Genomic DNA, 17,197 nt, shown 5'->3' with positions numbered 1-17,197 from the left:
ATTATTTTTCTGACCCTGGAACTTGCAGGCAGGGTTAAAAGCAGTTACAGAGAACTACAAATGCAGAGGGTAGACAGATACTATAGATCCTTATGCCACCTTTCTGGCGGTGATTTACTTAACAGATACTTGGCTAAGACCCCCAAATTTGTGGCACCTGTGGCCAGTTGTGTTCAAAAGGGAAAATTGGCTTTTTGTGCCATCACATGTGTTGTTGTCTCCATCCCTGACTAACAAAGCGCAGATTTCAAACCACACTAATGAACCTTTTAGGCATTTTAGTCACATGCACATGGAATCAAACAGCTGTTTTTAAAACGAAAGGCTGCTTTTTAAATGTGTGTCACCATTGCTGCTCCCGGCCCCAGCTGAGTGAGGAAGCAAGAGTCTGGAAGCCTTGGTAACAAGCACTGTATGATAGATTCCTCATGGGGAAAATAACTGATAATATTTTTTTTCTTTGTTGAAGGAAAGTGAGACACAGAATTTGCCTTACACTCAGAGACTTTAAGGCCAGAAGGGACCATCATGATCCTCTAATCTGATCTCCTGAACATTGCAGGCCACATAATCTCACCCATTCACTCCTGTAATAGACCCATGACCTCTGGCTGAGTTACTGAAGTCCTCAGATCATGATTTAAAGTCTTCAAATTACAGAGAATCCACCATTTACTCTAGTTTAAGCCTGCAAGTGACCTGTGCCCCATGCTGCAGAGGAAAGTGAAACCCTCCCCCAGGGTCTCTGCTAATGTGACCCGGGGGAAATTCCTTCCTGACCCCAAATCTAACAATTAGTCAGACTCTGAAGCATGTTGGCAAGATCCACCAGCCAGACACGTGGGAAAGAATTCACTTAGTAATTCAGAGTCCTCTCCATCTACTGTCCCACCACGGCCAGTGGAGATATTTGCTACCAGCAGTGGCAGATTGGCTACATGCCATTGTAGGAAGACTCATCATACCACTTATCAAGCTCAGTCTTGAAACCAGATCATTTTTTTTCCCCACTGCTCCCCTTCAAAGGCTGTTCCAGAACTCCATTCCTCTGATGGCTAGAAACCTTTGTCTAATTTCAAGCCTAAACTTGTTGATGGTCAGTTTATAACCATTTATTCTTGTGTCAACATTGGCGCTTAACTCAAATAACTCCTCTCTCTCCTGGTATTTATCCCTCTGATGTATTTATAGAGGGCAATCATATTGCTCCTCAGCCTTTGTTTGGTTAGTCTAAACAAGGCAAACTCTTTGAATCTCCTCTCATATGACAGGTTTTCCATTCCTCTGATCATCCTAGGAGCCCTTCTCTGCACCTGTTCCAGTTTGAATTCATCTTTCTTAAACATGGGAGACCAGAACTGCACACAGCATTCCAGCTGAGGTCTCACCCGTGCCTTGTATAATGGTACTAACACTTCCCTGTCTCTACTGGAAATACCTCACCTGAGACATCCTAGGATTGAATTAGCTTTACAGGAGCAAGACTTGTAACATGCCTCCTTCCATTCCAGACAGACCTCTGGTCAGTCAAACCCCACGTTGCGTCTGTTCTGCTGCACAGATATTTTGTGATACGTTTTGCTACCGGGGTTGCAAAATTCATTGTGAAATTCAGAAAGTGGGGAGGAGTTTGCTTTTGCCTAGTCAACACTCAAACACTGTATGGGTTTTGGGCTGCAAAGATCCTCTGAGCAATTCCACAGATTGCTTGAAAAGGTAATCGATTGACCTCTGGAACTTGCTGCCACAGGATATTATTGAGGCAAAGATCTTTAGCAAGATTGAAAAAGACTGGTTATTCATGGGATGAATCCTCCCAAGTGCATGCATGCTTGTGTGTGTTCCCAGCTCACATGTGGAAATTTCCCAATGTGTACTTCGGAATATTTTTGCCTGGAACAGAGGTGCTCACCTGGGAAGATCTGACTTGATGAGAATAAGTCTAGCACTCATATGTCCACTAGCAAGGATACAAATTAACAAAGACTCTCCACCCTCATGCTTCAGGGAATAAACTGACTGCCAGCTAGGATCAGGAAGAAATTTCCCCCTGTGGTGCACTATTGCAGTTAGGCACATTATAGGACTTTATGCATTCATTCCATATTTCCAGTACTGGCTGCCTTTGGCTATTGGGCTCGATGGATCATAGGAAATGGCAGCCAGGAAATTTGCCAAGAGCCAAGCAGGCTTCCTGGTACTGAATCTCTATCTTGGAGGAACCTGCTGGCTTTCCTAGAGAGGACCATAACTGTGTAGGCAGTTTGGCCCAGATGAAAGGTATTTAGGTGCCTGACATTGGGAGTTTGAGGATCTGGGCATTTGTGAAATTAGACAGGCCCCTCTACTTGGTACCTCCATCTCTTTGCCAAGAGAGAAAACCAGGCTCTGCAGAGGGGATAGGCCATCACCCAGCCCCTGCTGCACCAGCAATTGAGCTACCCTTGAACACAGTGGGGGATCTTACAGCAAATCTTTCCCCAGGCTGATTGCTCCCATTGATCAAGTGAGGAAGGTGAGTGGCTCTTGACCCAGTGGTTCCTTTAAATAATTAGAAGCTCAGGGTCCAGCTGGCATTGTAGCGCTTCACTACCAAAGCACAAATCCAATAATAATTACGTTATGGCATGGAGAGATTAGGCAGGCTGGCACGCAGCCCAAGCCTGCTGTGCAGCAAGGAGAGCCAGGCTCTCAGGATAGGGTCTATGCAGGGGGGCTTGGCCAACAGGGGACAGCAGTGTGGTGATCTCGGGGACGGTGGTACAGCAATGGGAGGTCTGCTTTCACTCCCCAACAGGCCAGCCCTGAACTATGCTACAGCTGTGCAGGGTTACTCCACAGGCAGATGGACTGGAGGCTGATTTTAGGGCATCGTCCTTCCTAGCCCCATCGGGGCTGCAAGCTCCTGGAAGAGCAGGGAGTGGCAAGCTGTCTGCAGCACTCAGGAGCAGAGGGGCCTGTCTGTATGTGGCCAGGGGAGCCTTGGCCCAGCCCATTTGGATACCAGTTAGAGGTGGCAGGGCAGCATGGGATGTGGGTGTAGGATATGCGCTCTATGCCTGATGCACAAGGGAGTGCCAATTGCCCCCAGTGATCCTTACACAGGTACCACCCCTGTGGCACTGCATTCCTTCCCCACAGCATGACTCAGGCTCTTAGGAGCCATACTAGAATTCTAAAGAAGTAAAGGACAAGTCTGGATGGGTAGCTGCCAGCTAGACACAGGTCTGGCCTTCACTAACAGAACAGACAGAGAGGATCGCACACAACCCGAGGACGACGAGTGCCCGGCTGCAGGCTGTGGTGTGCTGCAGAGCTCTCCACTACTCTGGTCACACAGCTGGGCTGGATCTGGGGGTAGCACATCCTCGCCTGTCCTACGTCAGCGATGGACTGCACTCTGCAGTGACAGGAATGTTCTCTTTAGCAGGGTAATGATCCGTGGCCACATGCAGACAGCAGCAGAGTCAGCAGCTAACCGATACAGTGCTTCCTCCCCAGGCTCTGCCACCCCTTCTACTGGGAGAGACAGGGGCTGTTGTGCAGCTAGTTTAGCCCAGGCGTTCTCAGCGTCCCAGGCCCTTTGACCTGGTTTAGTTCTGGGAGACGAGAGGGCTCTGACTGTAGCACTGATGAAGTGATCCAAAGCCCATAAAGAAATCTCTCATCTTTGGCTGAAGTGATTTGTTAATATTTGCAGGCATCTCATCTTTAGCGCTAAACCCTCCGCTGGGGCCCATTTGAGCTGTGGGAGGAGAGCAAGCACAGACAGTTACGCTGATTAATCCAAAGTCCATAAAAAAAAAACCACACACAATTTCTTTGGCCCCAGACTTAGCGTGAATATTTGCTGGCATCCAATTGGCCGTGATGTTGCAACACCACATGCCAGAAATGGAAGAAATTCACCCTATAGCTCTGAGCTGCATCCTGACAGCACCAGGTGGAGGAGGATGTTGCTGGGGGCTGCCTCTGCCCTCTTCACAGGCATCTCATGACAGCCAAGGGGGAAGCTCAAGGAAGAGCTCTGCGGCATGGGTAGCAAGCATCTCTTGCCAGAAGACAAGGGAGGAGTCTCTCTTGCACCTGGGTACAAATCAGCCATCCACGTTAGTCCTAAGGCTCTTGTAGCTGGAGTCAGACTTTCTCCCTCCTACAAGAAGAGACTCAGGATATTATGCATCACTCACTATCCATTGGCTTCCCTTCCTGGGATGTGATCACCTGGTTCATTATCTTCCAAGGGGACAGATGGGAGACACTGGCTCGGCTCGGGGCTCCTCAGTTGGCGGCTGACCTGCTGACCTGCTGCTTCTCTTCACCCTAGCTGGGAATTGGAGAGCCACAGCTGTCCCTTTTGTTCTTAAGTTTTTGGTACATCTAAACCAAAATGGAATAGTGTGAAAGACGAAGGGAAAAGAGAAGGATGCAAACCTCCCAGACAAGGGTGGCTCAGCAAGAGCGAATAAATGACACACTGGATTTGCCTGCCTGCAGTTACTGAGCTCTATCCTGTACTTGTAAAGAGACTTTTATTAAAGGAAATGGCAGATAAAGGAAGGATGGTCCAATAGTTAGCACTTGCCTGGGACTTGATGGACTTGGGTTCTGCTTTGCCACAGACTTTCTGTATGACCTGGACAAGTCACTTAGCCTCTCTGTGCCACAATTCCCCATCTGCACAATGGGAATAATAACACTACCCTGCCTCCTAGGGGAGTTGTGAGGATAAATACATGAAAGACTGTGAGGTGCTCAGAAACTAAGGTGATGAGGGCCATATAGAATCCTAGAAATGTAGGGCTGGAAGTGACTTCAAGAGGTCCATCACCCCCCGCTGAGGCAGAATTAAGTATATCTAGGCTATCCCTGACAGGCGTTCTTCTAATATGTTCTTAAAACCCCCACTGATGCGGGATCCACAACTTCCCTAGGTAACCAGCTCCAGCGCTTAACCATCCTTCTCAGCGCTAGCGAGAGAAAGAACCTTTGCTAGTATCCAGCGTGCTGCCATGTCCTGAAATACTGCCCAAGTGTTTGAACAGCAATAATACTGTAACAACAACTTACAGATGAATATACTAATGCCTCCTATCCGGAAGGGTCCCAATGCACTCGGCAGATGTAAGCCCTGGAACAGTTGGAAGACGGCACACTGCAGAGGTGATGCAGAATACATTAAAGCAAAGCATACACTGTAGCTCATCAGACTTGTTTCCTCACCTGACCTTGGTAAGCAGAAAAGGTTCAGCAAGCAGCATTGTTTTTTGTGTCTCCTGGGCTGACACTGATCAGGAGCCATCAAGGGACGTCTACATTCAGACCTGAGTCTTCTGCAAACCAGAGCAGGGCGTGGACCACAGGATGGAGTGATTAGGTGGCCTGACTCTTCAGCTGGCAGAGTTCAGGCGTGCTGTGCGTGCCACAGGCCAGATGAAAAGTGGAGCTGCATGTGCCTGTCACATTTGCACCCAGCATGGTGGCAGAGGTGAACAAGCATCATCCTTAGGCTTGTGAAATGATTACACCTCAGCCTGTAGCAGCAGCCAGTGTAGATCAGGCCTGCTCACTCCCCGCACTGTGTTTATTACTGTTCAGAGTTATATTTTTGCTAAGGCACTCAGAGGCCTTTGGGTACAGCTGTCTAATACATTGCTGAAAACATATTGTGATTATATTGCAGAGCAATAAAGAATCTCCCCATGCATCCATTTACTGACTACTTGGAAGCTGTGGGTGACTTGGACAGATTCAGGAAAGGGATGTCTCTGGTATGGAAATGTTTTGCCTTTCCTTTCTCTGTCTGGCCTTTTGGGTTTTCTCCTTTTCCCTTAGCACCCTGGACCTCTTTGAGCAGGCACAAAAAAACCCAGTTTGATACTATTCGGCTCCTGATTCTCCACAGTTGACCAGAGAGAGGAAGCACAGCCTGCCAGAGCCAGAGCCATGCCACAATGGCTTCTTAGTTGAAGTGTCTCAAAGCAGATGCTGGGTCTCCTTCTCCTCATTCCCTCACTCCTGCATTTTCTTGTCTAGGTCAGCCTCCTTTCTATTGGCTGGCCACCTATGGGACCTTCAGCAAGACTGGAAACCCTGCCCCCTCTGCTACTTCCCCCATTCTGACTGCAGGATATTCTGCCATGCCCCACAATTCTGCCAGGCTAGTTGTTGCAGGAACACCAAACTTTTGCTGTCGTGACAGGTCACCTCTCTCTTTCTTGAATTACGTCTCTTTGGGGTTTTTATTCCAAAAAAGAATAGAAAATGTAACTCCACCAACCCCAACACACAGCGATGCCTGTTGTATTAATGCAGACGCATCTTCACTAGACGATAAGCTCCTGGATGCAGAAATTATTCAGTTTGGACAGCACCAGGCACACGGAAGGCTCACTTGGCTCCCTAGCTCCAGTTTCTGAAAAGGGACAAGCAGTTGCCCTATGGCTACTGCCATTTCAGACCATTATTATTTATACCACTGAAGCACCTAGATTGTGCTAGGTACTGTACAAACACAGAGGAAGAGACATGTCCAGGCCCAAAGCACTCACAATCTATACAGGCGAGACAAGAAAAGCACTGAACGAGTGGAATGAGATTTGCCCAAAGTCAGGAGCAGAGCCAGGAACAGAACTCTGGTTGCCTCATTCCCCAGCCACTGTCCTGGCCACTAGACCTCACTGCCTCTCCCTGGGATGGGAAGATGATATGATGGAACATTTCAGCTTCTTCTCTCCTCCACTGCAAGAAGCCCCTCAGTGGCTGAACAATGTATGAACAGCAGCAGCAGGCTCCCTCCCCCTTTCCTTTCCTGTTTGTTAAAACACACACACTCCCTCTTCTTTCTCTCATTCAGTATCTAACGGAGCATCCAGCTTTGTGTGGCAGGGATTGTCAGTCACTCTCCTGGAGGAAGCTCTGAGTGCCTGCAGGCTGGCATGTCAAACTGTTCCTCCGGGATGAAGCACATTCCAGGAGCACAATCGTCCACATGATTTTTGTTGTTTTCCAGGAGTTAGTTTTAGAAGAAGTGCTTTAATCCTGCTTGCTATAGGTTGAGCCACACGGAAAGAAAGTGGAAGGGACAGATCCCCATCCCAAACAGCGATGAGACAGTAACTCCAGGTATGTGGCTTTGCTGTGCCTTCATTACTGAATTCAGAGAATGCTCTTGCATTTACCAGGTGGGTTGGGAAGGGCTCATTCTTGGTGCACAGTGGAGATTTGGTATGTTTTGTCCATGGCAGAGTTTAAGCATCATCATCCCGGGGACTGATTTCAGGCGCTGACAGCACTGAGATATGGAATTAAGAAGGTGTGTGCAGCAAGCAATACTGACAGGAGTTTTGAGCTGTTCCTGAGCAGAAGCAGGGAGCCTGGGGAGCAGGATGCTCAGAGGGAAGAGGGGATAGAAAAGGGGAGGTTGGGGGCATCTGCGGAAACGAGTCACAAACCTACAGAGCAGAGAATGGCAGGTGTGGATATAACGAGCTGCTGCCTGAGAAATTCTGCTCCCTCCTGTAAATCTTTCCCTGCATCCTCTGATAGAAACCTCCTTTATGCTGGTTTCCATTGTCATTTACGTAGGAAGACGCTCTTGGTATGCTGCTGTCACGTCAAGGTTGGGTGTAGAATGAAAGTCAGGGGTTGCTATCTTTCCTCCCTTGTTGCATATCGTTTTTAAGAGTGGTTGCAGCTCCCGGGGCAGGGTTGACTCTTTCCCATCTGCTTCTCAAATGTGTCCAACCAGAAGCTGAGTTACTGCTACAGGTTTGGTGGAAGTAGGATTCTAGTTTCTCTCTTCCAACTTTCTCTTCAGGGGTTCTCGTCTCCTCCTCCATTATCTGCTGTGGTTGCATCTCACTCCTAGAGCAGAATCATGCCGCACACTCCCCAAACCACAGCTAGATCCTGGCACACAACCAGCACATCCCTTCTCTTACCTCCTGCAGCCTCCCACAGGTGGTGCAGAGAAAAGCATGTCAGGAATCTGCTTCCCCATGCCCAGCCAATCTCTGCCACATGGCAATGTTGGAGGCACTCCTGCTACAGGCTTTCGTGTCTGCAAGGGGAATACCAGCTCCTTTGTCTTTTTCCACAGGGCTGGGAATGGCTGGGAATGAAGTATGTGTGAGCTTCTCCACAGCCAATACTCCTCCATCATTCCCTATTGGGTCTTCTGCTGGGACTAGAGTACCTGTGAGCTCTTCCACAGCCAGTGCTTCTGCAACATTTCCCCCAGTGGTTTCTGTGTGGGGAGAACTAGGGCTGAAGTATAGATGAATGTCCCGTACAGCCAGTGTGGGAATCACCTATTGCTCCTCCTCTTCTGAGCCAAGTAGCTGGGAGCTCCCCCAATCAACTCCCTTGCACCATTTCCTGCAGAAACTTCACCTGCTCCTTTGAAGCACCCTAACTGTGAAAGTATGAACGCATCATGCTAGGAACCTGCAGGTTCCAGTATGGAAACAGGAGGCCCTGCGGTTCTTCCCCTCAGTTATGCTTCATCACTTGAGCAACTCTAGGTCATCCAACTCTTGACCTCTACATCTGTTAGGGCTGTTTTAGTGCTGTTTTTATCCTCTCTCCTCCACCCAGGGGCTCAGTCATGGAGTGACGAGGGATTATGCTGCCACCTTGCTGGCATGACATTCCCCAGAGTTTTCAGAATCAATTAAGAGTCAAACCTGGGCCCACTGGGTTTCTGAGCACAGGAGGAGCCAGAGTGCTGGGGAAGAGGCCACTTGATGGTGCTCTTGGATTCCCGTGGCTTCAGAGTGTTGATTCAATTTCCAGCTGCCTGACTTCCCTTGATTTTCCTCTCTGTCCCCTAGTCTCTCCCCTCCCCAGGAAGCCCTATCACTGTTCTGCACAATATGGGGGCCTTGTGCTTCTCCAGGATCAGATGATATTTTGCAGGGAGCAAAGAGCAGAGTGGAAAGTGGGCAGGTTGGGAGGGTCTCTCTCTCTCTCACACACACACTTTGGAGCAGACCCTCAGCCAAGAAAAGCATCATAGCTCCTTCCGCTGAAGGCCATCTGCTACTGGCCAGTCTCAGAAACAGGATCTGGTCTATATGGCTCATGTGTCTGATCTGGTTTGGCAATTCTTAGGTCTAATCAGGGACAGCGGAAACCTAGCACGTTATTGCTATATAATTTCTGGAGGGCAGAGAGAGGCTCAGACCCCAGAGTCCCCCTGTAGTGTGGTCCATAATACTCTCTGGTGTTGCACAAGGAAGGATAGATCCAGCTCTTGCAGAGTCCCCGCTTCAGGCAATGACTCCAGCATTGCTGCCCCTCATCACACGGTAACCGTGAGGTCTGTCTGAAGTAGGCAAAGGGAGAGTTGGTCTATCCTTTCCAGGCATTGGTCTATCCAAGCCCTAACTCAACTTTTATTTTTTTGACCTGATGAGCCATTATGGAGAGAGGGCACAGCAGCAATAGGACCATGACCAGGTACATGAAAATACAAAAGTTATTAGCAGCCCTTTGATTCCTTATGCCCCAAGCCAGTAGCAAAAAGAGACCATGTGCAATGTTAATCAGAACAGCTACTCTAAGACTGGAAGCAGAGAGAAGAGTCTGGCTCCAGGTGGGTCCTTTCCTTTCCTACTTTAAACCTAATGGTGACAGGCTTGCGACTGCAGAGGGCCTTTGATCTAAGGATAGCCTTTGCCATTATCCCCCTCCCATCTGCTCCCTTTGCCCCCCTCACGCTCAGAAACTGCTGGCTGGAGCCACCATAATCTCACTACGCACTGCTTTTAATTAACCAGCTCTGTTTTCTGTCTCCAAAGGGAAAGACTCTCCCTCTCCGTCTCCAACTACCTCATTTTTCAGGAAATGCCCTCTGCCATTTCTCGTGTCCTGTCTCTGTATGGATCATGTTCACAGCCTGGACACTTACTGAAACAACATATAGATCTGAGTCAAACCATCCAGGTGGCTAGTACTGGGGGCTGTACAGTGCATTTCATGGGGGCACACTCACCATTGGAGGTCAGGAAGCAGCATTGCAGGGATTCTTCCCACTCCAGAACTGCCTTTTGGTGGCCAATCTGGTTCTGCAGTAGAGTTCTTCTGGGTTACTCAGCCAGGTCACACTTAAAGTTCAGTCCCCTCCTAATGCAAGGAAAGTCCTCCTGCTGTAATTGGTCAGGCGCCAAACTGGCTTCTCCCAGTCGGCCTCTTCAGAGTCCTTTGCCTGGGTTCCCCGGGGCTGGCAGCACAGTCCTTCCAAATCGAACAGAACTTGACAGAATTTCACACTTCCTTTGCAGAGCAGCACCTGCCAGGGCATCTCCTCCAGCTCCTCAGTAGAACTCAAAACTATAAATGAAATTAAACACTATTGAAGCATATTCTACCTCGCTACAGGCTTGAGCCTCTCAATCTTCCTGAGCTCCTTTTCAGCTCCCTATTTCTCTTGCAGAACCCCAGCCCAGATTCTCTGGAGGCTTTGCTCTTGCTCCAAAGGCCTATCAAGAAGTTAGCTCTGCATCTCAGCTCAAGCCAGAACCCAGCTCAACTGCTGTCCTCCACAGTCGGTTACAACTGTGCTTTCTTAATCCCTTTTAGTGTGAGGCTTGGGTGTTTGCCATTCTAACACCTGACCCCATTAGTCCCACTCTGTCTGGGTGAGATGCAATTAATTACCACACAGGTAGGGCTGGCCCTATTTCCCCTTTAAGGGGCCAGTCACCTTAAAGTCACCTATGACTCTTCCAGGTGTGCAGACCTGGACAGTGAGGTCAGACAGGCAGATAGTCCAGGTCATTTAGAATGTGAATATTCTGGAACTGGATTTCGTTGCCAACTGGAGTGGACTCTGGGTCTAATCTCTGAGAGAAAAGGAACCTAAAGTAGGTTGCATTGCTCAGCTGGGATAGACTGTGGCTGCAGACCTGATGGATCCTTTGAATGGATGCTAGGCTGGGATTTTTATGCATAACTGGAAGCTACAGAACTCCCAGTTGTGGCTGCATTTCCACCAGAAATGCTTCTATTGCATCCTCAGTCTGGTCCTGCCCTGCCTTGAGAACTGGGGTGCAGCCATTCAGGGCCGCCGAGAGCGGGTTTGGGCCTCACTGAAAAACATTTTTCGGGCCCCCCAGCAAGGGCAGACCAGCTAAACAGGGCTGACAAAGCTGGGGAAGCCAGGCCCCAGGCCCCCTTCCGGACCGCTGGGCCCCGGTAATTTGTACCGGCTTCCCCCCTCTCGTCGGCCCTGCAGCCATTAAAGCCCACACTGTGCCCAGTGTCACCCTCCCACATTCCCATATGGGCAGGAGGTAGATTGTTGCACCAAGGAGTGGAGACATCCAACATCCCAGTTCTCCTTATTGGGGGTAGCCTCTCTCTCCTTTGGGCTGCAGTTGCCACACTCAATGTGGCAGGTCTTCCCTGAAGCTGAGGATGAACCATGAAGCATCCACATACAGGACTATTATTCAGCCCCAGCAACGTGCTCAGTGATGTGGTGTGGTCCAATTCCCAAAGGGGTTGAGCACAAGCAGTTCCCAGTGACTTCAGTGGGATTTGTGGGTTCTCAGCACCTCTGAAAACCAGGCAGCGCTCAGATCTTTAGCAAGGGCCTGGGCCACCAAGGACACTTGACTTGTGCCTCACCCGTCGAAAGGTACACTCCTCTCACAGACAGCTAGGTGTATATCTCTACCCCTGAGGTCACCTCGTGCTCCCCGCAGACCACACACCTTCCCCAGCATGACTGCCTTTGAAGAGACAGAGATGGTAGGTTTAATCTCAGCAGTGGAACAGATCTAAATAATTCTCCTGTCAGAGGCACAATGTTGAATATATTCCCAGTTGTTTACGCTAGTGAAAGAGGTCTGAACAGCACATGGGAGTATTTCTGGTTCTGCCGGCTCACTTGTCTGCACTGCTATTGCTTCATTCCCACAAAAGTAGTTCCTAGCTCCTGAGATCTCTCCATTTAGCCTGGCAGTTTTGCTGGGGTGTGGGTGGCTTGCTACCCTAACTCCCACATCCCAATATGCATTTAGGGGGCTGTTTGATTTCTCATTGGGATGAACCTTGGTACATGAGCTGTCGACCTAGAAGCAGCCCAAATGACCTTGGAACAGCCTAACGGTGGGTTTTTTTCACCTTCCTCTGCAGCCTGGGGCCCTTGGTGGTTTGAACTAGAGTCAATGGAGGATTCTCCGTAACTTGAAGTTTTTAAATCATGATTTGAGAACTTCAGTAACTCAGCCAGAAGTTAGGGATCTACTGTAGGAGTGGCTGGGTGAGGTTCTGTGGCCTGCGACGTGCAGGAGGTCAGACTAGATGATCACCATGGTCCCTTCTGGCCTTCAAGTCCATGAGTCTATGAGTCTAGTGCGGTTTTGCCTCTTAACTAAAATCCCTTAATTGGTTTTTAATTATTGCCCTTTGAAAAGCAAAATTCCATTAAGACCTTTTATGGTTGAGGCAAAACAGACCTAATGATTATTATGTTTCTGGCTCCTCCCAGGTTGTTTTTATCGCTAGTCTCCAACTGAAGAAAATAGCTTGATTTTAAATAGGAAACTGTGCAGACAGTTGGCAGCTGATGTGGGAAAAAGAGAAAGGGAAGGGATGATGCCAAGGCTGTGAGTAGATAGCTAGTTAGATGAGTCCATATGGGGCAAGATAGACAGCAGTAAGGAAGCTGAGAAAGCCTGTAGTGAAAACATGTCCATCATTTATTCTGTTTTCTCCATCAGCCTTTGAACTGTAACTTTGCTCTTCCCTGCTGCAGTTTGACTTTGGCTCAGCCCAGCACCTGCTACCTGAAGAGAGCTGGAGGGGGCTTTCTGAGACACAGGGAAGCAGTGGGGCTTGGTCACTACTGCAGCATGCTGCCCATTGATCGGCAGCTTTGTTTCCATGGAGGCTTGTGCAACAAACTGTGTCTCTCAGCGTTTCCTTTGTGCACTGATCAATGCATTCTCTATGGCCCAACTTCTCCCTGCTCAGTTAATGTCTCCATTCGGTGCAAGGGCAGAAGCTTCTGTGGTGCGAGCTGCTAAACCAGCTTCTCTTAGTTGTCAGGGATGAGTAGGTGGCCCTAGGGTTTTCTCTATTGTAGTTAATGTCCTGCAGGGAGAATAGAACAGTTCCAACAAACCTGCCTCTGGGTTTTTTCAGTTGGTGAAGATTTAGTAGACACAACTAGTTCCAAGTGGGGTTACCCTCCTGTTACCCCACCCAGCCTCATGTTACCTTCAACACTGACTTATCACCCTCATTACCTTCCTCCCAGCCTCACCTCCTGTGACTATGGGTGGAACCTTTCCCCCCTGCTGCCTAGGGTTACCCTTCCTCCTGACCTCTCCCACCTTAGATATGGCCCCCATTACCATAGTATGTGAGCCTCTCACAGCCTTTTGTGTATTTAGCCTCCCAACTTCCTTAAGAGCCCAAGCAGGGTGCTTTGATCTCTCTTTGTACAGCTAAGGAACTGAAACACAGAGAGGCTAAGTAATTTGTCCAGGGAGCATCCTCACCCCTGGACCATCCTTTCTCCCTCACTTGCAGCTGTGTAGAATTTACTCGGTCAATGCACCGTTTTTGCCTAGATGAGAAAATACTACAAAGGCAGAGAATCACCTCCTCTTGGTCAGACCAATGCAGCCTCACTGAAACTCATCACTGCATTGGGATTGCACTGATTTCACGGAGAGGAGAACTTATCCTAGCGTCTCTGCCAGTAAAGCCACTGGTGCCAAAGTTGTAAATGCCAATAAAAACACACAGACCACAAGGGAGAGCGCAGCTGGGACCAGTCTAAATTAGGCTGTTCTCCTTCCCCTGGGCTTCCCAAGCAGCATAACTTTGCAGCCATCAGAAGAGATTCCTGAAGCCGCTCCCAAGGGGAGCTATGATCCTTGTTCTGAGGAGTGATAAACGAACACCCAGCTATTTATTATCCATTACAACATAATTGCAGCCTCATTTACCATCATGAGGGCCATTATTTTCTTCCATTTGTTTAAGGAACTAGCTTAACCACTGCACATTTCACATAAAAACTCAGTCATCCATTCCTCGGGTCATATTGTTCTGAGAACCCTGCAACTGTGGCTGTCAGGTAGGATCTGCTGAGCTGCCCAGAAGGAGATGGTTCGCTGGTTCCTGTAGAAACAAACATGAAACTTCGAACAATTCATTTGAAAGGAGGACGATAAGATGCCATGCAGCTGCTTCTTCCTCTGAGGGTGCACTCTTTATTTTGGACCCACATTTCATTTCTCTCAGTCGAGCGGCATTAAAACCCTTTTGCTCAACTGGAAATGATTCAGAACAGAAAAGTTGAGTGGCAAATTTGCAGACAATGTTATTTATGCAACTCAATTGATCTGTTTTCCTAACCAGCACTTTGTTCAAGTGTTATTCTTGGATCCTGGCCCCACATTTGGGTCTGAGCAGGTGGTGAGTGTGACCCCTGCTCACCGCTATTCACTTCTCAGCTGTGGGGGGTTCTGACAGAGAAAGGCTGGTGGGGATTTAATAGCTGTGCATGAATTTTATGCTGCTGTGTATGTACGGAATAAACCCCCTGCAGCGGCAACGTTCTCTTATTGTGATCGCAACAAAATTCAGCATTGGCTTACGGAGTTGGATTGGCCCTGTGTCATCATGCACAATGCTGCCAGAGGCACTTTCATGTGAGATGTTTGGGCTCGTGCACCTTTCGGGGGAGAAGGGGGCTCTTTCTCTAGTGTAACCATTTTGAAAAGCACAGCAGGCCATAACAGGCAGGGCACACAGAAGTGTACTGTAAGCTGAGCTCTGTCTTGGTCGCTTCGGCATAGAGAGTGGAAGGACTGTTTGTTTGTTTGTTTAAAAAAAACATTCACTTTTAAATAAATAAATAAAATCTGAAAAATTCATTTGGGAAATGGAAGGGGCACTGGCCTTTCCTTGGTGGTTAGTATGAATTTTAGCGTATGTTTAAAAAAAGGTCTAATGGGGATTAACATCCCTCTGAGTGGCTGTGGTAACTATGTATGGAAACCACAAGTTTATCAGGGAGTAGGGAAAAGTCAAGGAACGTTACCGCTGCTGCTGCTTCATTTGAAATGACAACCTGGATATGCTACTGTGAATTGAAGTGCTTGAAGCTGCCCTCCTGAAAGGGTCTCACTTTTACTATTTCACTTTTACTCTTCCAGAGGTGACGTTACAGACCTCCTCCCATCCTGAAAGGACACACCAGACATGGGGCTGCTGAAGCAAACCAACAGCACCCTGGTGATGGAGGAACTGGTTCTGGATGAGAAGCTGCCACTAGGCTGGCACTCCAATGGCATTGTCACTCCTAACCAGGGTCTCCAAGGTTCCAGCAGCATCATGATGGACAGTACCAAGATCCTTGGGGTCCAGGTCATATTGATCGCAGCTTATTCTTTAATAATTCTGCTGGGATTCATCGGCAACTCCCTGGTGATCTATACGATAGTGAAATATAAAGCCATGAGGACTGTAACCAACTTCTTCATTGCTAACCTGGCCGTGGCAGACCTCATGGTGGACACTCTCTGTTTGCCTTTCACCTTGGTGTACACGCTACTGGATGAGTGGAAGTTTGGGGCTGTTCTTTGTCATCTGGTCCCTTATGCCCAAGCTTTGAGTGTCCATGTGTCTACTCTCACCTTAACTGTGATAGCTCTGGACAGGTATAGATGCATTGTTTTCCACTTGGACAGCAGGATCTCCAAGAGGCTCAGTTTCATGATCACAGCCATTACATGGTTGACTGGTGCAGTCCTGGCTGGCCCGTTGGCCATCTTCAGAGAGTACAGGCATGAGGAAATCCCATCCATCAACCTCAAAATAGCCGTCTGTTCTGAAAAGTGGCCTTCCGGAAATAACAGAGATGCCACCATTTATAGCATTTCCATGCTCCTTCTGCAGTACATCCTTCCACTTGCCATTATTTGCTATGCCTACATCAGGATCTGGTTCAAGCTGAAAAATCATATCAGCCCCACCTCCAGCAGCGACAGCCAGTGCAGGAGGAGGAAGACAACAAAAATGCTAGTGATGATGGTGGTGGTGTTCGCAGTGTGCTGGCTCCCCTTCCACATCTTCCAGCTTGCCATCGACCTGGATTTGGTGCTCATCTTCCATGAGTACAAACTCCTTTACACTGTCTTCCATGTGGTGGCCATGTGTTCCACATTTGTAAACCCCCTGCTCTATGGGTGGATGAACAAGAACTACCGGAATGGGTTCCTCACGTTCTTCAGCTGCCACAACAAGCCTGAGAGGATCTACACTGATGGTTCAGTTAGACGCCGGTCTTACACCTTCAAGGCCACCACTTTGAATGGGAGCATCAAGCACTCTGCTGGTAATGGGCAGCTGCCAACAGAGGTATAGAGATGAGAAATCCATTATCCACAGGGGCAGAGACTGGTTGACCCTGAACAGTTCCTCCCAGGACTGATACCTTTTAGAGGGAAATGTTGTGTTGCCAAAATATTGTAGCTACCGTAGCCAAATGGAAGCACCTACTGTATCTATTAAAACAATCAATTGTCCATTCTGTCTTATGAAACAGGTTAAGTATTCTGTCCTCTTAGTTCTGCGCTTACTTGTCCATAAGTACAGAGCGCACTGTTTGTACATAAGCATGGAAACGTGTTGTACAGAGGATATTTCAATTTAAAAAGTGAGATGATTCTCTTCTGCTATGTGTTGTGAAAAAAGCTTCCATTCACTGAAATAAGATCCACCACCAATATGGAATCTATTGAGACTAGTGCACATTAAATATATTCTTGTATCTGGTATGTACGTGCTCTTCTTTGAACCTCTTCCTCGGGACTCTTATTCCTTCCTCCCTAGACAATGATTCCAAACAAGGAGAATCCCATTTTATCCTAGAAATAGAAACATTTAGGATTCTGCTTACTACTGTTAAACTCACAATCAGTCTTGGACAAGCAGGATTGAGCAGCTGAAAGGTAAAGCCATGCAGCACATAAGCCTGTCCCATGAGTCTACATTTCCAGCCACGGCAGATGGGTCACTTGTCCAGCATTACCTCTAAGAGGAGCTACTATTTCTAGAAAGGCTGAGTAGTGGCACCAGTGTAATCAGTAGTTTGTTCCACGTCTGCTTAGTTTAGGCAAGGATTTAGGAGACTCAGTGTGGTGTGGTGACATTAGGCAACACAAGCTGT

The 17,197-nt window shown here is 48.3% G+C and overlaps 1 protein-coding gene across 1 annotated transcript; it reads left to right on the top strand.

Annotated features, from left to right (window-relative positions):
* The first annotated feature begins 6,870 nt into the window (after positions 1-6,870).
* LOC115656297 (neuropeptide Y receptor type 2-like) lies at positions 6,871-16,769 on the top strand. Its single transcript, XM_030572831.1, has 2 exons — positions 6,871-7,125; positions 15,183-16,769. The coding sequence occupies exon 2, from the start codon at positions 15,229-15,231 to the stop codon at positions 16,390-16,392; it is 1,164 nt and encodes a 387-aa protein (XP_030428691.1). The 5' UTR covers positions 6,871-7,125; positions 15,183-15,228; the 3' UTR covers positions 16,393-16,769.
* Positions 16,770-17,197: the final 428 nt, after the last annotated feature.

This window comes from Gopherus evgoodei, chromosome 8 (assembly GCF_007399415.2).
Source record: "Gopherus evgoodei ecotype Sinaloan lineage chromosome 8, rGopEvg1_v1.p, whole genome shotgun sequence".
Classification (NCBI taxonomy): domain Eukaryota; kingdom Metazoa; phylum Chordata; order Testudines; family Testudinidae; genus Gopherus; species Gopherus evgoodei.
Note: the sequence above shows the minus strand (reverse complement) of the source record. Positions and strands in the feature narration are given on the sequence as shown.

Excerpts from the sequence above, each read along its gene's own strand:
- LOC115656297 (XM_030572831.1), top strand. The coding sequence starts at position 15,229 with ATGGGGCTGCTGAAGCAAACCAACAGCACCCTGGTGATGGAGGAACTG.